A 23,313-nucleotide genomic window follows, 5' to 3' on the forward strand; every position below is an offset into this window, starting at 1 on the left:
TCCAGTCAAGTGTGGAATGCTCTATATGGTTACAGCAGGGCAGGTAAAGGCTAGAAGGGGCGGGAGTTCCATCTTAATCCTAGCAGTGATCAGCCCTGAACCAGAACATTTAATTATCCTTATCGTTCCCTGTATACCAACAGATGTTATTAACAGTAATAAAATTATCATCCCTTTCCAAAATCAAGGTGTAATAACACAGGAATATAGGAACTGCCTGACTGAATCAGACCCACGATCCATCCAGCCCAGAAGCTTGTCTCCAACAGGAGCCAGCACTCAGATGCTTCAGAGGAAGATTCATGAAATTCCACAGCAGGCACATGTAGGATAATGCTCCCTGCAAAGATCTCATTCTAATCCCTAATAAAGATTGGTTTAAACCATGAAGAATGAAGTTTTATATCCCTTCCAAAATTTTTGTTAGCCTATCAGTACTTGACTGGGACCACTTATGGCAGTGAATTCCAGGCTGATTATATATTATTAAATATATAAATACAGCATGGCTGGTGAATGCAGAACCGAAAAATATCATCAATTTACCTCTCGTTCTTGCAATACAGGACAAGGTAAAAAGGAGGAACTGGTCAAGTTTAACTCAGTATAATTCTGAATATCTCAGGTTCTCTCCGGTGACATTATTCTAGGCTTTGTGGTTTCTCATTACATGCAATTCCCATCAGACCTCTAACCAACTCTTTGTTCTGGCTGTCTTGTAAATACCAGAAGAACAGTTTCCCTGGCAGTATTTTATTAATACATTTCGAACCAAAACCAGACGAGAAGAGATGCATTAAAAAGGAGAGTTAACTTTTCTATCAACCACATAAAAGTTCCACTGAAGCTTGGATGAACATTTGGCTTGGTTGTTATCCAGTGGCCTCAAGACAATGCTTACCTTACAAATCATCAAGGTCTTGGCCCCAAGTCGAGCAGCCTGGATGCACTGATTGGCTCCTTTCCCCCCAAAACCAATGAAAAACTTATGTCCATGGATAGTTTCTCCAGCTTTTGGCAGACGAGTGGTAAGGCTATTGCAATTTAAAAACAAAACAAAACATATATTAGTAACTGATAGGTCAAGAGTCGTAAAAATAAGAGTTACACTGATACAATCCTAAGTGGCACCAATGTTCAAGCTGGTGCTACAGCAGGAGGCAGTGATGAGTTAGCCTTTCATTCAATAAATCACAAAAACTGATGATATGAGAGACCCGTTGGGTTATCTAGTTTATCTAGTACCCATGTCAGGTTGTTTCCTACCATATTTTATAAATGCTTTGTCCAATCTAGTTTTAGAAGTTCTAAGCAAAGGAGGAACTGTTTTTTTTGTCACAAGTTTGTACAGCACCTAGGATAATGAGGTCCTGGCCCATGACTGGGATCCCTAGGAGCTACTACCATAGAAATAAATATATTAATAAAACAATAGATCTCACTGTTAGGAAGTTTTACCCTGATATTCAGCCTAAATTTTTATATTGTTAATTTCATCTCATTATAGCTAATCATCATAGGTGCTGACTCTGTGGGTTCTCCAGGGCTGGAACACCCATGGGAAAAAAAATGGTGGGTGCTGTGGACCCACCAGCAGGCCCCGCCAATCAGTGCCTCCCCCTCCCTCCCACTAGCCATGGATCAGCTGTTTAGTGGACTTCAGGAGGTGCTGGGGAGGAGGAGGAAGGGGAGGAGTGAGGGCGGGGTGTGCTCAGAGTAGGTTGGAGGGTGGGGGCAGGTCCTGGAGTGGAGCGGGGGTCAAGCACCCCAAAGGAAAGGACAAAGTCAGCGCCTGTGCTAATTATACCTCCTTTGACTACCCTAGAGTAATTTTTTTCTCACATTGGTATTTATACCTGTCAAGGTTCCTTCCCCACTCTGAACTCTAGGGTACAGATGTGGGGACCTGCATGACAGACCCCCTAAGCTTATTCTTACCAGCTTAGGTTAAAAACTTCCCCAAGGTACAAACTTTGCCTTGTCCTTGAACCCTATGCTGCCACCACCAAGAGTGTTAAACAAAGAACAGGGAAAGAGCCCACTTGAGACATCTTCCCCCCAAAATATCCCCCCAAGCCCTACACCCCCTTTCCTGGGGAAGCCTTCATAATAATCCTCACCAATTGGCCCGGGTGAACACAGACCCAAACCCTTGGATCTGAAGAACAATGAAAAATCAATCAGGTTCTTAAAAGAAGAGTTTTAATTGAAGAAAAAGAATCACCTCTGTAAAATCAGGATGGTAAATACCTTACAGGGTAATCAGATTCAAAACATAAAGAATCCTTCTAGGCAAAACCTTAAGTTATAAAAAGACACAAAAACAGGAATACATATTCCCTCCAGCACAGCTTATTTTACAAGCCATTAAACAAAAGAAAATCTAACGCATTTTCTAGCTAGATTACTTACTAACTTTACAGGAGTTGTAAGGCTTACATTCCTGATCTGTTCCAGGCAAAATCATCACACAGACAGCCCAAACCCTTTGTCCCCCACCCCCCTCCAGATTGGAAAGTATCTTGTCCCCTCATTGGTAATTTTGGGTCAGGTGCCAGTGAGGTTACCTTAAGCTTCTTAACCCTTTACAGGTGAAAGGGTTTTGCCTCTGGCCAGGAGGGATTTTATAGCACCGTATACAGAAAGGTGGTTACTCTTCCCTTTATATTTATGACAATACCCTTCAGAGAGTTGTAGATCATTACCATGTCCGACCACCTCTTAGCTGCCATTCAGACATGCTGTACAGATTTATCTCTTTTAATCTTTCTTTGTAAATTATGCCTTCCAGCCACCTAATCATTTTGCTTTTCTTTGCATTTCCTCCAGTTACATCTACATCTTCATGGGACGAGGTGCCCTGAACTGAATGCACTAGTACAGATGCAGATTCACCAGAGTTGTATACAAGATAGTCTGGAATCATTCTGTTTTGAAAAGATATATTTTGTTAACCCTAGCAGATTTTTTTAAATACTCCAAGAAAACAAAATAAATAAATCACCTCTACTCCTGTGTAAAAAATTCACCTGAATTCATAGGGCTAGTCTCCCTATGTCAGTTGTATTAATAATAAATAGTCTACAGAGGTTGTCCTATACCATGGCAGAGCAGCATTTGGTCATATTACCCAAAATGCTGCTTCTTTGTGACAGTGAATACCAAACACAAGGTTTAAAAAATAGAATATATTTTACCTCCTAGGCTACCCCAAATGCAACAAGCTCAGCACCTGTTGGGAGAGAATGCCTTTTGTCACTCAACAGCAACTCATCCAGCTGACTGAACACTTGTGCGGACAAGCTCCAAAAAATGGTTTGAAGGCTGGTGGCAAAAAGATTCTCAGAGGGGAAGCTATGAAGTAGGGAAAGGGGAAGGTTCAGAGCTTTTGCAAGAATGCAGTGGAGCTTTCCCCAAGGAGGAGCAGAATACCTGTGGCTGTTTGTAATTACAGAGCATTAAAGGATGTTCAGCCAAGTAGATCTCGCCACTGGCTGAACATCCCTAACCCTTTCATCTGGAAGAAAGTTGAAATGGGACAGCTCTGTACTAATGGATTACTCCTAAGTACCTGTTGTGAAGGACATGGAAACTGCCTAAAATAGGTTAAATATTGTATTTTCTTTGAGTGTTATGGTGTTGTTTTCTATATGATTCCAAAGGATTAATTCCTGAAGGAGCTAAAGGCATGTGAGCAGGAAAGCAGATAATAGCTTCTGGTGGTCCTATTTACCAATACTTAAAAGACAATGCAGGTGTCATTCATGTGAAGTTTCATCTCTGACCAGGTTGAATTCAACCTCTGGCTTGTAACCATATGAATAAATATGAATACCATATATGGGTAGAGGGGATCCAGGTGGAAAAATGAAACAAAAAACTTTGTGGTGGATAAAAAGACAGTCCCTGAAAGGCATGAGAGAGAGAGAGAGAGAGAGAGAGAGAACCTCCAGTCCCCAAAGGTTGGGATGTCTAGGATATACTAGGCCTACTTAAACCTTTAGGCAAGAATCAGATGTGTGTAGATCTTTTATTATGTCAAACCTTCATTTCTCTTGCTATGTTGTACTCCTACTGCTATGATTAGACAATACCCTGTTTTGAAAAGGCTATTTGTTGTCTCTCTGTTTAACACTGGTCACAGCTCAAGAAGGGCAGACTTGCAGGCAGCCAATCCCTGTTGGGCATGCTGGGCAATCGTGGTTGGTACACAGGATACTGGAGCCCGGTCTAAGAGTGGCAGAATCATGGGATTCCACCCTGAAAGAGTTGAAGGAACAAGGCTTATCATCTATGCGGATGCACTCGGAGAGATCAGGGAGGGATCAAAGGTGTAGCTAGTCCTGAACCGTGACACCTGTTTCCAAGGAGATGGGAGTGGAAAGACAGGATGGAGAAGTGGAAGGGTTCCAGCTATTTTAAACCAAAATACATAGATTTTTTTAAAAAAATCAATCAACGGATGGGTTATGAAGTGTTGAAATAAAGTCAGCATTTACAAATGATTGCCACCCAGAGGCATGTCACATTCTGCAGTGTTTTCCTATACTGAGAAGAGGGGATAACTGCAAGATCTCAAATACCATTGTGTAGTTAATGTGGGTGCATGCTGACTTTTAATGGCAACCATTACAATTGACTGCTTCTTGCACTAATTCATGTGTCATCAGAACAATGCCTTGTAGGGAACCAAAATATTGATGGCTGTGGAGCTGAGCATGGCTGTGTTTTGCAGCTTTCAAAAGACTCCCGTTGTGACAACATCGTAGTAAGTGCAGGCAACCTTCTAAAGCTATATGTCATTTCATAATGAACAGTCATTTCACTCAACTTTGAAATTAGATTAAGAAAGCGTGTATCCACTGCTAATTCACTTTCATTCCTGAAGACTTTTCCAGGAGACTGGGATTTATTCTAGATATGATTAGGCTCAACAAAAGCTACAATATATTTAAACAAAGGTCTGTAACCACAGCTTCCCAACAGAAGTCAGCTAGTAGCCCTGCTCTCTGAGTTCATGTGCACTTTCCAAGAAGCAGACTCTCATATATATTCTTGATTTAACAGTGAACAGAGCTGTTCTTCTCAGTCACACTGATGTAAATCAGAAGTAACTCACAATTAAGTCAATGGAACTAAACTCATGTGAAAGCAGGGTAAGTGAGATGAGAATCCAGGCCTCAGTGTTTAAAGCAACATAGCATAACTAGTGCCCGTGGGAAGCAACCAGCTTGCTTAATATGGGAAGATGACCTTTGTTGTTGTTTATGAGAATGTGCAATATGAAGACCAAAGATCAAACTAGAACAGTGAATTACAATTATGCAATTTTACAACTATTCCAAGCAAATTAGGCAAAAAATATTCAGCTAGTTCTAAGTAATTCAGTCTAAAAAACTGATCTGGCTTCAAAGAATGATCTCTGATCATTTAGGACACTTCTCCACTTCAATCCTATTATTAAACACATTCACAGTACTGATCTATATATATAGATCTGGAGATTTCACTTTTACTGCAACGGGTATTCAATCAAAAGAAACCTTGTTCTAATATAATGCTATTATCTTGTCATTTAATTCTGCAATGATAAGCGAATACTAGATTTTGATCATCAGACAATCTTAACATGCAATTCAGGCTTCTGTTATGAACAGGCAATGATGAGTAATCTGTATGATTAAGGAACCATATGAGTTCTTAGGTTATTGATGGTGTCACAAAGAGTACTCATAATACATTAAAAATGACGAAACAGCTAATGTTAGTAAAAAACTAGGCTAAACAAGTTAATTAGAAAAACTGTTACACCAATTTTCAAATGGTTATATGCAACGTTGTGTAACGCAATTTACAACTTTGACGTAACTTGAAAACATTAAACTAGATAGCAAATGGATTTAAGTGGAAAACTGTGAACAGCCTACATCTTAGCTTATGGAGCAATTTCTGCTCAATTCTGTAAAGAATAAATGCTATATATTGCACACCAACTACATACTGAAACCTTACATGCTACGGATAACACTGTCCAGTTTTGACATATTTTCCCATTCAATAAATGAAAAATAAAATTATAAAATATATAACACGTGTTTTGCAAATTGTGGGGTTAATAATTATATTATTTCACATTTATAGAGCACCTTTCATGCTGAAAGATCCCGAAATGCTTTACACACAACAAGTAGAGGAATCAGTTAACTTATCTCTGAAATACAATCTGTTCTTGGACAAGATGCAGCAGGTGTTTAATGGTGTACAAGAACAATTCAGTTTTGGACAGGAAGTGAAGAATACCATATCGAATTGAAACTTTAGAGGATTTAGTTAGGCAGAATGAAAGTACATAAGTTAGAATTTCTCTTCTACTATGTAAGGTTCCATGAGGTCCTTAAAGGGTGCGAATGGTTAGCATTTTAAAAAAAATAAACATCTCAGGAATGATGGTATTGCAAACAGTACAGAGCCCCTCAATACCTTGCTGGGGCACAAGTTCAACACTCTCTCATAGGGAAAAGTTCTATCTACTTTCCACAGTATTCTGGATTTTCTTTGAAGAGCTCCCATCCAAGTAGTAGTGAGATCATAGCCAAAGATGGAAAGACTAAGGGAGTGGGGGGCGGAGGGGAAGCTGTGCTTGCATAAATTAGTTTTTAAATTAATCAAGCTGTAAGGTTTTACTTCTAAATAAAGCTTGAAAATTAATTTGTTAATGTCTATGCAGGCTTTTAATGTGTAAAGTAATACAAGTGCTACATATTAAGTATTATCAAACAAATATAGTATATAGCTTACTAGTTTTGTAGAGAGTAAAACTACTGACTAGCAATACATTTTACTTTTAAAATTACATGTTCTAATAGGCAATTTAGAGGGGAACAAGAGAATTTTCATGTCCACTTAAATACATCATGATTTAAAGTGAACACCAATTACACTAGAAGACAAAAAAAAAAATTCCAAGCATTCTTCTTGAACCACAAAGTGAGAGTAGAATTTGACATAGCTAGTCATCTGGCATGCTGTGACTCCTGCTTATTTTGCCAAACATTATTGTCTCATTTCTTCACTGTGCTTCTCCTTCTGTTTGTTGTAATGACATACTGTCTGTGATGTTATACTTCGTACGTATGTATTTTGGCGAAGGGACTGCCATGCTACTTTATTATACATTTGTACAGTGCCCAGCACAATGGGATCTTGGTCTCTAGGTGCTACCTCAATACAGATAATAACAGAACAATGCAGAAATGCTGCATGGAAAAGTAAAGTAATAAAATATATGGGCTAAAACCTGGCTCTGCTTCCTCTGAGTCACTCTTTCAGTGCAAATGGGAAAAAACTGGCTGTATCTGCCCTGCTTGGAATTCCCCAATATTGGGGAGTCCCATGTGGGTTTAGAGACAGTGTAGCAAGTGCCTATCCAGCTCCCATAACCACTGGACCCCGTTAGGCTAAGCACCATACAAACACATAGTTGAAAAGTGGTGAAAAAAAACCCATCACTTGAGTCATTTAAAATTTAGCTAGTCAAAATGCTAGAGAATATGCTAGAGGAAACAATCCTGCATTAGATGGGATGTAGACAAAATATAGCAATTCTTTCAATATCTGATTTTAATGATCTACTTATATTCTAATCCATTTTCATGAAGCTGCACCTCCATGACATGTGGAGAGAATGGCTTGCAGGATTGAGAATGGATTAGGGGAGCCTTTCACTTGTATATCCCTGGTTTCAAACCAGTCCAGGTCAGTAGTGACTAAAAGTTACTATTATAGCCGGTTGCAAAGTGCAGAAAAAAATCATCAAAAGTCTTGGAATTTTTCCATCAACATTTTTTGTTGAAATTTCAAATTTTCTAAAGATTTTGACCACTCTATAAACTGGCTAAAAAATAGGAAAAAACAAAATCTGTAAATCTGCTGTAAATTCTAGGCTGTAAGGAAATTAAAAATATAATATGAATCTATCTTCAAACATTTAAGACTCAGAAAACATTCCATCATTCTTACCAAACATCTGCCCTGTATTTAAAAAGACTATGGAAATTTTCAAAATTACCACTCTAACTTGATTTCTCTCCCACGTTGTTCTTCCTTGATGTCTCTCTTGATTACATTATTTTTGGAACTGCAACTGTGTATTTTTTTTTAGGAGATCTGATTGCAATGTTGGCACAGAACACTTTTTAGATTTCTTCAGTTTGTCCAGTGTTGAAGAAGACTGCTTATACGTTTAGAAGAGTATACTATGATAAAATATCAGTTACTTAAATTAAAAATCATCATAGCCCACCCAAAAACTGACTTTTGTGTCCTTGAGGACAGATCAGGGTAGGTAAGACATATGTGGACATAAAATATATAATATTGTGAGAAGGGATTGAATGATAATCATTTAACAAAGTGGAAACAATGTGGTCTAGTGGGTAGGCCAGGGAGGTCTGCAAGTCAGGACTCCTGGATTCTATTCTTCTCTCCTATTGCGTCACTTCATGACTTGCCTAAATCACTGAAATGCTCTGTGCCTCCATTTCATTATGCAACAAGTACAATATTTATCTATCACATAGAAGTGTTGGGAAGCTTAATTTGCTAATACTCATGTTCCATCTGAGGCTCTCAAAACAGGTTATAGAAATGTCATTTACTGAAGGGGAAACTAATATACTTGTGTGTTCAGTGAAATAGTTTATGGTAACAATGGGATGCGAGGTGTGTTCTCCCTGCTTTCAACCTCCAACTCTCTAAAATCAGGGCAGGAACTCAGTTTATGGTTAAATAGCTACATCTTCAACACACAAACAGTTTGCTTTATTAACGTTACAATCTATAGTAACAAAATCTAAATGTTGTTACTATCTAATCACACTTCAGAAAACTAAAGATTAGGAGGAAGAAACATGGTTATCACAAATATTTCCCCCAATGAGTTGTTGTTCTGAAATTATGCACCCCAAGACAAGAATTCTGTCAAGTGTATAACATTTCATTAGGTTCAGCTGTAAAGTGCATCTTAAAGAATCGACACATAGGCTGCAAATGACTAGTACCACTAGAACAATCTTCAGTCTAGGCTTCACTCAGCCAACATGTCACCGGGATAATGCAGGATAATGAACACATTCAAGTATGGTGTATCAAAATGCCACTATCTCCACTAGATCAGAGTCATTATTTTGAAACAAGCCCATCTCTGACTCTAATAATAGGATTACAGATCCATTGAGGAAGGCAGTCTCTGGACAACAACAATCATTAAATATGGTCTCTCAAAGTATAGGGCCCTGGAATCATTTCATTCCACACTCCAGAACATACCCAACAGGATATTTTGTTGGTGAGAAAATACTATGATAAAAATCTACTCATCCTCTGCGATAAGTAGGAAGCTTTCCTAGGTGAATACCTTTCACTTTCTAATTATCTGAGCTTTTATTAAAAACAGACTACATTTCTAGTCTTTAGAAATTATGGCTCCAAAGATAACCCTCTAAATATTAAAGGAGTATAAATCAACGCAATGCTGCCTTCTGGAATCTGCTGACAGACAGCTCCAGTGCCTCAGCTGGTGCCCAGGATTTTTCTAAGCTATAGCAGAAAGAAAACTGACTAGAGTCTTGATCATTTTCACTGCCTCTGTGGTAGTGTAACTGAAAAGAAATAGGTCAGTTTCATTCTACAGCTGTTGCTTGGGAAAGCTATGAGCAACAGTGAAGGAATGTACTGGTGCTGTTCTGGGAAGGAGGAAGCTGGCTCTCATTTCTCTGTAGCTGGGGGTAAGAAAGACTCTTGGTTTCTCACATGGGCATTGACCCTGGTCAGTGCCATCCCCTCCCTATCTTTCATGTCAGTCTTGGACTAATAGGTTTAGTCCTTTACTTAGTAGGTATCTGGTAACACTATGAAGGTCTACATATGTATGCATGGACTGGGGTGGGGGTATGCAGGAAAATGCAGTAGTGAGAGAGTGAAAGATTTTTGGGGAGATCAGAGGTAGGAGGAAAAAAGACAAAATACATCAGAGGAGATAGAGAATAAAATGCAGAAATAGAGAAAGATAAGAAATGGAGAGAGATAAGAGGAAAGTGACACTAAAGGCAACTCAGGAAATGATACACCATGATCTATTACAGAAAAGATAAGGAAAAAAATGTGGAATGAAGCCAGAAAGGGAAGGAAGGTATAATACAAGAGATGTAGTAAGCTACATATAAAAATATTAAATAGAAAATTGACTGATGATGTTACAGTTAAAAACATCACACAACTCTTGTATTCCTTTTTATTATTGAGGGGAACGTTTGGCCGTCAGAGTGTGACAGTTCAGGTATGTTTCACCTTGGGGTAGTAGGCTTAAGTGCTTTGGCTCATAAGTGTGGGGTAGTTTTTTCAAACCCTGCATAGACACACCACGGTTCTCATCAAGAAGCAAAAGGGAGACCTTCTGTGTTAAGAGCACAAGCCCCTAATACTTAAGTTACAGCTACTCCTTTTTGCTATGAATAAATAGGAGGCTATTATGGTGCACAGATCTAGCTGCTAGAGCAGTGGTTCTCAACCCGCAGGCCAGCTGAGGTTCAATCAGCACATAGCTGTGGCTCAAGTGACATCATCAAGTAGTATATATATTGTGTGATGCAGCCCATGCGGGCAGCATGCAGACCCCCTGGCCCCTCCGCCTAGGAGCCGGACATGCCGGCTGCTTGTGGGAGCCACCTGAGGTAAGCACCGCCCGGCTGGAGTCTGCACCCTGAACCCCCTCCCACACTCCAACCCCCTGCCCCAGGTTGGAACCTCCTGCACCCTAACTCCCTCCCAGGGTCTGCACCCCGAACCCCTGCCCCAGCCCTGATCCCCCTCCCACACCCCAAACCCTTCATCCCTAGCTCGGAGCCCCCTCCCGCACCCTGAAACCCTCATTTCTGGCCCCACCCCGGAGCCCGCACCTATAGCAGAAGCCCTCTCTCCCTCCCTCCTGCACCCCAACCCCCTTCCCCAGCCCGCTGAAAGTGAGTGAGGGTGGGGGAGAGGGAGCGACGGAGGAAGGGGGAAAGAGTGAGTGGGGCGGGGCCTCAGAAAAGCGGCAGGGCATGGGTATTTGGTTTTGTGTGATTAGGAAGTTGGCAACCCTATAAATAAGTTGAGCACCACTGCGCTAGAGGGAGACATGACAACAAGCACTGAAAGGCAGGTCCAGGTTCACAGGTGACAAAAAAATGAAAGTCTGAAAGTAAAAGTCTGTGTCTGAGGACACAGAACCAACCTACTCTGGGACAATAATACCTTCTTTCACAATAAGCTTCCACAAGGATCTCTTTATTCTGTAAAATACCCTCACCCCTTTGTTTAGGAAACATATAGGTAAAGAAGCCTGTTCTAGTTCTGTCTGTGCACATAATACATCATATATTAGGCTAGGATGGAAACAGTAGATGTCAAGTTGGAAAAGCTTACTGTGTGTGACAGCGGGGAGGGAGGGGGAAGGAAAGGGGCGCTAACAATTAGGGCTCTCCCCCCTTTTTATTTTTAAAAAATTCCTTGCTAGTAAACTTCTTCTATGGAAAGAACAGCTCAGACAATTCCTAAAGGCAATGTCACATATATACCTGTCCAGAACGTTTTTTCACTCATTTGTTACCATCAATTCTGTAAGATTTTTTACTGCAGCTTCTGATTTGTGCCAGCAGCTCCTTACCGTCACGACTACTAAAATTCACCAAATGCTAGTAAAGATATTTATGTCCATAGATGGATCTAGGAAGAGAATTATTTCCATTACTGGTAGATACAGTAAGTAATTTATAAACAAGACAGAAGGGAACTATTCACCATAATGTTCCACATCTCATAAAGGAGAAAAATACAATGTTCTCAGTATTTAGTGTTATATCTCAAATATAATAGATCTTCATTGTGTCAGTGATGTCCTATGGACATTTTAATAAGGGGTTACCATGGAAAATTTCCCCTTTAATCTATGATCAACCTTGTGTGGCTGGCATACAAGTGCTTCTAGAGACAAGGGGTGAAGGACTAGGAAATCGATCCATTTAAACAATAATAGCCTAAGAAGCAATCAAAAAACACTTGCCAAACAACATGAAGTGTCACATGATGGAAATCTTTATACACTGCTTTGTTCCTGGTGAGTATATTGACAACGCACCATAGTGTTCATTTTGCATAATTTGGGGTGAAGCAAAAATCTTGTAGGGGGTTCAGAGTATACATCTGAAGCTGCCAAGGCCCAGTCAAAATCATTTCATGTAAATAACTTGCATTCTTATATTCTTAAGAGCCGCCATACTGGGTCAGACCATGGTCCTTCTTGCCCAGTATCCTGTCTTTCAGAGTGGCCAATATCAGAGCTTCAGGTGTAGTGTACAGAACATGGCAATTATGGAATGATCTAGCCATCTTACACTCCTAGCTTCTGGTAGTCAGAAGTTCAGGATTACCTCCACTGTGTGGTTGTCCCCCTGACCATCTCGGCTAACAGCCATCAATGGACCTATCCTCCATGAATGTATCCAGTTCTTTTTTGAACCAGTTATACTTTTGGTCATCACAACATCCCATACCAATGAGTTCCACAGCTTAACTGTGCACTGTGTGAAAAAGTACTCCCTTTTGTTTGTACTTCTGCTGCCTATTAATTCCATCAGGTGACCTCTGGTTTTTGTATTGTGGGAAAGGATAAATAACACATCTCTATTCATTTTTTCCACATCATTCATGATTTTATGGACCTCTATCAGCCCCCACACCCAGACATCTCTTTTTTAAGATGAACAACCCGTATCCTTTTAGTCTCTTCTCATATGGAAGATGTTTCATGCCCATGGTCATCTTTGTTGCCCTTCTCTGAAATTTTTCCAGTTCTACTATTACCTTTTTGAGATGGGGCAACCGGAACTGGACACAATATTCAAAGAGTAGGCACATCCTAGATTTATATAGTGGCATTATGAGATGATCTATCTTATTTTATCCCTTTCCTAATAGTTCCTACCACATTCTTAGCCTTTTTTGATTGCAGCTGTGCATTGAGTGGAAGTTTTCAGAGGATCATTCATGGTGACTCCAAGATTTTTTTCTTGTGGAGTAACAGTTAATTTAGAACCTATCATTGTATATGTATAGTTGGGATTATTTTCTACAATGTGCAGTCCTTTGCACTTATCAATGCTGAAATTCATCTCCCATTTTGTTGCCTAGTCACTCACTGTTGTGAGATCCCTCTGTAACTCCTCACAGTCTGCGTTGGCCTTAACTATCTTGAATAATTTTATATCATCTGCAAACTATGCCGCTTTACTGTTCACCCCCTTTTTCAGATCATTAATGAATACGTTGACCAGCACAGGTCCTAGTATAGATCCTTGGGGGATCCCGTAGTTCATGTCTCTCCATTGTGAAAACTGAACGTTTGTAGATAAGAGTGATCCAGTTGATATAGCGTACTGGAATTTTCAGAAAGTCTTTGACTTCATCACAGGTAGTGAAATCACCCCAACCCTCCCTTCCATTTAGTGCCTCCTTCCCGAATGCCTTAGGCATAGTTACCTACATATCACTGTTGTGTGTCACAGCTCCCTGCATCTGCACAGTGATCTAGAAATTCTGTGCAATCAGAAGGAAACAACAGTACTTCTGTAGCATGTGAGTTATATAACACACAACAGTGTACGGGCTATGGTGTTCGAATGGTATGATTCAAGCAGCAGAAATGAACAAACATCCTTAATTTGTGATGCTTTTAACCAAGGAAAAGAAACACCGTTGTTTGGAAGAATATGTATTCGATGGATCTTGATGTTTTGGCCTCCCCTTACTAACTTTCCATTTTCTTCAACCAAAGACACTGATTTGCGGGCTGTCGTGAACCTTAATAGCTTTATAATGCTAGTCCCCACCTGGAATCTACAATAAGCATTCTCTTCTTTGACTGCCCCGTTCCAGTCCTAATAGAGAAGGCCCAATTCTGTTTCCATTGATTTCAGGGGAAGCAGTACTGACGCTGTAGTCATTAGTCTTAATGGTTCTTTAATAAAAGTTGTAAGCACGCCTTTATTTCACTCTAATGACCCCAAACCCCTTCAATGCAAATGGACAACATTATGTGGTGTTTTTTCTCCCTTCAAATTCACCAGTGCAAGATATTTAGCCCTGATCTACACTAGGAGGTTAGGTTGAATTTAGCCGTGTTAAGTTGATTTTATAAGCAATGCGTCTACACAACCAACCCCGTTCCGTCGACCTAAAGGGCTCTTAAAATTGACTGCTGTACTCCTCCCCGGTGAGGGGAGCAGCGCTAAAATCGACCTTGCTGGCTCGAATTTTGGGTAGTGCAGATGTAATTCGATGATATGGGCCTCCGGGAGCTATCCCAGAGTGCTCCAATGTGACTGCGCTGGACAGCACTTTCAACTCTGATGCACTAGCCAGGTACACAGGAAAAGCCCCAGGAAATTTTGAATTTCATTTCCTGTTTGGTCAGCGTGGCAAGCTCAGCAGCACAGGTGACCATGCAGTCCCAGAATCGCAAACGAGCTCCAGCATGGACCGAACGGGAGACACCGGATCTGATTCCAGTATGGGGAGAAGAATCTGTGCAGGCTGAACTCCGATCAAAAAGAAGAAATGCTAATATATATGCCAAAATTGCACAGCGCATGGTGGAGAGAGGCTACAACAGGGACATGCAGCAGTGCCACGTGAAAGTTAAGGAGCTCAGGCAAGCCTACCAAAAGACAAAGGAGGCAAACGGTTGCTCTGGGTCAGAGCCCCATACACGCTGCTTCTATGATCAGCTGCATGGCATTCTAGGGGGGGAACCCTACCTGCAAGGGGGGAGTCTCACGTAACAGGGTGGAGGATTTTGTGAATGAGGGAGGAGGAGGAGAATGCGCAGCAGGCAAGTGGAGAATCTGTTCTCCCCAGCAGCCTGGACCTTTTCATCATCCTGGAGCCCATACCCTCCCAAGGCAGGTTCCCGGACCCTGAAGCCAGAGAAGGCACATCTGGTGAGTGCACATGTGTAACTACAGTACAGGGTTTAGAAGGCACATCTGGTGAGTGCACATGTGTAACTACAGTACAGGGTTTAAAAGCAATTGTGTTTAAATGTTTGATTTGCCCTGAAGAATTGGGATGCATTCGCGGACAGTACAGCTACTGGAAAAGTCTGTTAATGTGTCTGGGAATGGAGAGGGAATTCTCCTGGAAGTACTCTGAAAGCCTTTGCAGAAGGTTTCTGGGGCAGGCTGCCTTATTTTGTCCTCCATGGTAGGACACTTTACCATGCCAAGCCAGTACAAAGTAGTCTGGAATTCACTGCAGCACAAAGTATGGCAGCGAATGGTCCTGGGTTTTGGTCTCATTCAACCAACATTCGGTCTTTATCTTTCTGTGTTAGCCTCAGGAGAGTGATATCATTCATGGTCACCTGGTTGAAATAGGGGAATTTTTGTAAGGGAACAGTAAAAGGACCCCATTCATGCTGGGCTGTTTGCTCTTGGCTAAAAGGGATCATCCCAGAGAATAGCCACGCAGTGGGGTGTGGGGAGGGGTGCGCTGCACATCCACCCGAAAACCACACCCCCTCCTTTTAAATGGCAAACCCACCCGGCATTGCTTGCTGTGGGAAAGGAGGGCCCTGAAGTTTGAAACCATTCCCACGTTATGAAGGCAGAAGAAGCCAACCCCGCAAGCCCTTTGGCTTACTGTGGCTTCCTGGAAACCGAATTCTGTTGCCCAGCCGTGTGTGATGTGTCATCACACCGGCAGGTGCTCAATATAAAAGGCAAAATGCAACCTTATACCTAAAGCACATGTGCTGTCTGCTGTGAATTGCTTGATTCACTGTGAAAGAGTCTCCCTTTTGTTCTCAGAAATGTATTTTCTTAAATTCTACTCTCCCTTTTTATCCCCCTGCAGGTGCAAATGTTTCTACGCTCCCCCTATCATCTCTGTCCCAGAGGTTATCGCAGATTAGAAGGTAAAAAAGACCAAAAAACGCACTCACGATGACATGTTTTCTGAGCTCATGCAGTCCTCCCACACTGATAGGGTACTGCTGAATGCATGGAGGCATACAGTGACAAAGGCCAGGAAAGCATTAAGTGAGCGTGATGAGAAGAGGCAGGAGGCGATGCTGAGGCTAATGGGGGAGCAAACGGACATGCTCACGCGTCTGGTGGAGCTCCAGGAAAGGCAACAAGAGCACAGACTGCCGCTGTATCCACTGTATAACCGCCTGCCCTCCTCCCCAAGTTCCATATCCTCCTCACCCAGACGCCCAAGAACACCGGGGGGTGTGGGCGAGGGCGCTCTGGGCACCCAGCCACTGCACTCCAGAGGATGGCCCAAGCAACAGAAGGCTGTTCTTCGAACAGTTTTGATTTGTAGTGTGGCTACAAATCAAAAATGTGGCCTTGTCCTTCCCTCCTCCCCAACCCGACCCGGGCTACCTTGTCAGTTACCTAACTTTTTTCCCCCCAATTACTAAAGAAAGAATGCATGGTTTCAAAACAATAATGACTTTATTTCCTTTGCCAGCTGTGATCGAAGGGTGGGGGGACAGTGGTTGGCTTACAGAGAATTAAAATCAACAAAGGGGGTGGGTTTGCATCAAGGAAAAACACACACAACTGTCACACCATAGCCTGGCCAGTCATGAAACTAGTTTTCAAAGCCTCTCTGATGCGCAGCGAGCACTGCAGCAAAGCCATCCCACTATAACCTGCACATTTCTAATCGCCCTGGTGTCTGGCTACTCAAAATCGGTCGCCAGACAATTTACCTCAACGTCTCCCCCTTACTCTCACAGATATTATGGAACACACAGCACGCAGCAACAACAATGGGAATATTGGTTTTGCTGAGGTCTAACCTAGTCAGCAAACAGCACCAGCAAGCTTTTAAATGTCCAAATGCACATTCTACCATGATTCTGCACTTGCTCAGCCTATAGTTGAACAGCTCCTTACTACTGTCCATGCTGCCTGTGTACGGCTTCATGAGCCAGGGCATTAAGGGGTAGGCTGGGTCCCCAAGGATAACTATAGGCATTTCAACAACCCCAATGGTAATCTTCTGGTCTGGGAAGTAAGTCCCTTCTTGCAGCTGCTCAAACAGCCTGGAGTTCCTAAAGATGCAAGCGTCATGCACCTTTCTCGGCCATCCCACGTTGATGTCAGTGAAATGTCCCTTGTGATCCACCAGTGCTTGTAGCACCATTGAGAAGTACCCCTTGCGGGTTACATACGGGCTGACAAGGTGGTCTGGTGCCAAGATAGGGATATGCGTTCCGTCTATCGCCCCACCACAGTGAGGAACCCCACTGCAGCAAAGCCATCCCACTATAACCTGCACATTTCCCAGAGTCACTACCCTTGTTAGCAGAAGGTCAGTGATTGCATGGGCTGCTTGGATCACAGCAGCCCCCACAGTAGATTTGCCCACTCCAAACTAATTCCTGGCTGACCAGTAGCAGTCAGGCATTTGCGAGCTTCCACAGGGCTATTGCCACTCGCTTCTCAACTGTGAGGGCTGCTCTCATCTTGGTATTCCTGCGCCTCAGGGCAGGGGAAAGCAACTCACAAAGTTCCAGAAAAGTGGTCTTAGGCATGCAAAAGTTTCTCAGCCACTGGGACTCATCCCATACCTGCAACACTATGCGGTCCCACCAGTCTGTGCTTGTTTGCTGGGCTCAGAATCGGCGTACCACTGTATCAACCTGCCCCACTACCACCATGATTCCCAACTGCCACATCCCGTGCTTTCAGGAATGTCTGTGTCCATGTCCTCCTCACAATCGTCCTCGTGCTGGCGGCTCCTAGGCAGGTTCTGCACATACTGCAGGATAACGCGCGAGGTGTTTACAATGCTCACAACAGCAGCGGTGAGCTGAGCAGGCTCCATGCTTGCCGTGCTATGGCGTCTGCATGGGTAACCCAGGAAAAAAGGCGTGAAATGATTGTCTGCCATTGCTTTCACAGAGGGAGGGAAGAAGGGAGGGGAGACTGACGACATGTACCCAAAACCACCCGCAACAATGTTTTTGCCCCATCAGGCATTGGGAGCTTAACCCAGAATTCCCAATGGGCAGCAGAGACTGCAGGAACTGTGGGATAGCTACCCACAGTGTACTGCTCCGTGAGTCAGATGCTAGCCATGGTATTGAGGGCGCATTCTGCCAACTTAATGTGCTTAGTTGGGACATACACAATCGACTCTATAAAATCGCTTTCTACAGATCAACTTCTATAAAATCGACTAATTTTGTAGTGTAGACATACCCCTAGAAAGAGACTCCATGAGAGTTCAGGTTTTTGTGTGTGGAATTAACTATAATCAAAATCCATAAATAATAATAAAAAGGTAAATCTTTATTTTCCATTTCCAGGATCAAAACTCATTACCTTTTTTATAAAAGCTTAAGCTGAACTCCATAACTTCTGTATTCAAATCTCTTTCACCTATATTTGGCTTTGAGATTGCTGCATTATTTCAGGAAAGAAATGAATTAAACCTCAAACCCACAATTTCAAATGTATGGTTTTCATCTGATGTAGTAGCTGTGACATTTAATTGTGGATTTTCAATTAGCTAATTTATTTTCAATATTAGGTGGCAGAAAACAGCCTCTGCTGTGATCAAGCTAGCAGAAAACACACATACCTCACAAGGTTAAAGACCTAAAAGAGATTGAACTACTGATAGTTGACAAGTAGGACACCAATGAAATAGAGATGAAAGGAGTGATATGCGTGCTGGAATGTTTTACGTTTCTGTGGGTAAAGCAGGATATTTTACAGTATATTTGTTTAGCACTGACTTCCTTAAAAGGAAAAAAAAACACAAGTGTGACTGGAAAATTGTGATGTTCTAAGCTGAGATATTACAGAAGAGGTTCTGTGTAATACAAAGCATACTGGGATAAGGTACTGTGTCAGACACAAATGTGCTCTCTCATCAAGTGAGGAGCAAGACAGAGTGACTGATTTTCTTTTCCTTTTTTTTTTTTAAAATGCAACTTATCACCTGCTAGAATCAAAAGGCTTCCTAATTCATGTATTCCATTACCCCATATGAACTCTCTTGAGAATTAAGCAATAGTTTCCCAGCCTCATGTGGACTATGTTTAAAAGCTTGGTAAACACAAACTTTCTCTCACAAACTATAATTTTTAATTGCAAACACACACAGGAAGGGCATAATCCTCCACTGATGACATCATAGTCTACTGCCATGGAAATGACTATTAGCACAAACATAGGTTTCTAGTGACCTCACTTTACTAGAAAGGAGGGAAATCTGGGTGGAATGGGAAAGATACTTGGAATAAACACATACATACACCAAGATACTACAGGGAAAATGTTTTATGACTATAAACAGTGAAAAAAATGGAAAGTTACAGTTAGAGGTACAGTTGACCCACTAGGTGTTCTCCATCTCCAAGGCACAGTGGCAATATGAATTTTACTTATATAGGTCCATGAATGTCAATGGTTCTATATCAGGGGTGGGAAAACTATGGCCCGCGGGCCACATCCAGCCCGTCAGACCATTTAATTTGTCCCTCAGCTCCCGGCGGGGAAGCGGGGTCTGGGGCTTGCCCTGCTCCTGCGATCCAGCCAGGGACCGGTGTGCTCCGCATGGCTCCCAGGAAGCAACTGGCATGATCCCCCTCCAGCTCCTATGTAGTACGCGCAGGCACAGCCAGGCAGCTCTGCGTGCTGCACCATCTGCAGGTGTGGCCCCCACAGCTCCCACTGGCCACAGTTCCTGGCCAATGGGAGCTGCAGGGGTGGCGCCTGTTGATGGGACAGTGCACAGCGCCGCCTGGCGGCACCTCACAGCCAGAGAGGGGCCATGCTTCCGGGAGCTGCTTGTGGTAAGCGCCGCCCGGAGTCTGCACCCCTGAGCCTCCCCTGCACCCCAATCCACAACCCTGATCCCCCTCCCGCCCTCCAAACCCCTCAATCCCAGCCCAGAGCCCCCTCTTGTACCCCAAGGCCCTCATCCCCAGCCCCTCTCCCAGCCAGAGCCCTCACCTCCCCCAAGCCCCAACAGCCTGCCCCATTCCTGATCCCCCTCCCACCCTCCAAACCTCTTGGTCCCAGCCTGGAGCCCCCTCCTGCACCCCAAACCTCTCATCCCCAGCCCCACCCCAGAGCCCTCACCCCCCCTGCAGCCCCAACCCAGAGCCCCCTCCCGCACACTGAACTCCTCATTTCTAGCCCCACCCCAGAACCTGGACCCCTCACACCTCTCCCACACTCCTACCCCCAATTTTGTCAGCATTCATGACCTGCCATACAATTTCCATACCCTGATGTGGTCCTCAGGCCAAAAAGTTTGCCCCCCTGTTCTATGTAATAAATTCACTGTGCCAAACAGACATTAGGTCTCTGCTCTGAAGGGCTTAAAGGCTAACTCCATGAGCATTAACAAAGAACTAGGCATGGCTATTATAGCTGGAATCCTTCATGGAACAAGTCAGTCAGTTTTTAAGGAGTGGGAGGAAGGGAACTGCAAGGCTGTTTCAGGCACAGAGCAACACAAAGCAAGGTATAACTTCAGAAGCTGGAACTCGATCCTGCAGAGTACTGAGCATTCTGGTCCCAATCCAGCCAAATGCATATGCATCTGCTTAACTTTCAGCCCTTGAGCAGTCCCATAGGAGTTGGTGAGATTACTCAAGGGTTGAAAAGTTAAAAGTTGTGTTTAAGTACTTTGACACAGCAGGGCTGCAGTACCTTGCAGGATCAAGCCCTAGGTGAAAGAGAGAAGTCTGAGCAGAGCACAGGGGTGGAGGAATGCTGGAGGAGATAATGATCTTACATTTAAGTAGAGCCTTTTATCTTAAAGGATCCCAAAGCAATTTACAAACTAGATATGCAAATCTATAAACGGGGATCATGTAACCCCTCACTAAAATACAGCCACCTCTGGGATGGTAGGCAGCAGTTTGATAATGCACAGGCATACTACAAAACAGTTCAAGACAAGAAGTGAAGACACCATACCCAAATGAAAAGGTAGGGGAAATTTTAGTTAAGTGAAGTCTCATAAGTGGAGTCCTGTTGGACTTCTGCATTAAAAGATAGTGTACGGAAAGTTTCATCTTTATATTTCCTTCAGTTTGTTATATGTGACAGATATGGCAATTTCCTGAAACATCTTTAGAAAACCATACTGAAATAAGTTTAAGAATCTTTGGAGACCATTGTATTAAACACAAATGCTATGTATTTTTATAGGCCTAGATGATCAAAAGACTACACCGAATAATGTGGCAGACAGGAATGCTCTTTTGGACAATATGTGTGAAGTGGATTTACTGGAAAATGTGTAGGGGGGAGGTGAACGCAAATTCCTTCCTCCTAATTATGCAAAAATCCAGCCTTTTGAAGCTATGCCCTGAGGAAGGGACCATTGTCTACTTATTACTGTTTCGGAATCTGAAAATCAAAAGCCCAAGCTGTACAAAGAAACAGGCTGATCTGCCTAGTCGGTGTGTTTGTTTTGAGTTGAGACTGTTATGAACTTGAAACCACAGGAAGATCTCTGCTTGGGGGTTGAAGGACTGACTGCTACCAGAGCCCCTGTTGGAGTTGTGGGGGGATGATCTCTGGTGAGCTTATTAGCATGCATATACATTTTTAAAATTGTTTTTAATATGTTTTTTTCTGTAATGCTTTCACCTTACAAATAAAAGTGTTTGCTTAGACCAACTTTTCTCAACCCCCAGCCAGCATGCGGCCCAATTAGCACACAACTGTGGCCCAACTGTGTGCTAAAGGCCGCCAGGCTGCATGGGGTCTGGGTTCCCGGCTGCCCAGCTTGATGGGGTCCGGGGCTGCCCCAGCAGGGGTCCAGGGTCGGCAGCCAGCCCAGCGGGGGTCTTGGGACTGCCCCATGGGGTTGGAGTCCAGGGCTGCTGCCCGATCCCACAGGACCCGGGGACTGTCCCACAGGGTTGATGTTAGGGCTGCCGGCCGGCCCTGTGGGGTTGAGGCTGCTGCCCAGCTGGGTCCAGAGTGGGGGCTGCTGCCCGGCCCCACACAGTGGGGTCTGGGGTCCCTGCTGCCCAGCCCCCCATCCAGGGCTCCACTCTGTGGAGGGGTCTTTGGGTGAGACATGCTGGGCATAGGGGTTTGTAGGGGGCAGTTCGTGGCGTGGAGGGAGAGGCATGCTGTGGTTCTCATCCTGCAGCCCAGGTAACACATTGTTGGCAGCAGCCCACAATGATAAATAGGTGAGAACCACTGGCTTAGACAGAGCTGTGTGGTGACTTACACCTGTGGGCAATTACGCTGTGTATAGTCTCTGAAGAGAGATAGCTATGTGCAGATGCTGGCCTGTCTAGCTTGCTGGGAATAACACAGTGCAGACAGGGAACCCAGTCAGGAGCAAGAGAGACAAGGATATCTGCCTAAGAGAGGCGAGGGCTAGGAACCAAAAGCTGGATCACGGAGGGGGAATATAGGTGCAGTTGCCCTGAACTGTGATACAACCTTCATATACCTATTTTAAAAAACAACAACAAAAGTAAATGTTACTGGTAAGAGCCAAGGACAAAATTCAGAAGTATTGAGCAGGTTTCCTGAATACTACCAATGCACCTTAGTTAATATCCATACCATCTCCGGTTTTACCAGACAACAGCTTCTCTTAGACAGTGAGTGTTGATCATGATAAATAGTGCAGCATTTTTGTATTGTGGGTAACAGTAACAGCTTAGGTCACTAATCACATTTTAATTTGCCACAAAAGCTGCATTTGCATTCAGGTTTATGTAAGAACCTAAATGACACGTAACCGGGCCTCTTTCCCATTGATTCTGCTTAATACATAGATTTATTTTAGATGTCATTTTTGGTAAGTGAATTTTCTTTGGATTTAAAATGTTCTTCTCCAAAATATCATAGCAGTGATTCCTAGTGCACATATCACTGAAAAACAAGACTTTCGTCTGTAGACTTGAGTTTCAGACTAAAATACATCATGGTGCTTATGCCCTGAAGACTCAAGACCATTCAAGTCAGTGAAAAGATTTTAACTTGAATGAGCTCTGGATCAGGCACCATGTCAGTAAATCAAAGTTCAGAATATTTAAAGTGTTCAAGAACTGTACATGCAAGGAACACTCCCCCACTGCCCCCGGATTCCATTATATAGGATTCCATCCCATTGATGTTCACCCTTCATTCCTTCAAGAGTCCCAAGTCACATAATTCTTCCTTACAGCCAAGAAAGAGCGGATGGGACTTTCTCTGGAGCTAATCCGTG

General features: G+C 43.0%; 1 protein-coding gene across 4 annotated transcripts in view; it reads right to left on the reverse strand.

Moving 5' to 3' along the window:
* Positions 1-23,313, reverse strand: part of RBKS (ribokinase) — a 106,209-nt gene that overhangs the window by 75,538 nt on the left and 7,358 nt on the right. For all 4 annotated transcript variants that reach the window (XM_037895561.2, XM_043543528.1, XM_037895560.2 and 1 more), the window contains exon 2: positions 902-1,034. In XM_037895561.2, the coding sequence (XP_037751489.1) occupies positions 902-1,034 (133 nt within the window). The remainder of the gene's footprint in view (positions 1-901; positions 1,035-23,313) is intronic.

The sequence above is a fragment of the Chelonia mydas genome, chromosome 3, assembly GCF_015237465.2.
Source record: "Chelonia mydas isolate rCheMyd1 chromosome 3, rCheMyd1.pri.v2, whole genome shotgun sequence".
NCBI classification, from domain to species: Eukaryota; Metazoa; Chordata; order Testudines; family Cheloniidae; genus Chelonia; species Chelonia mydas.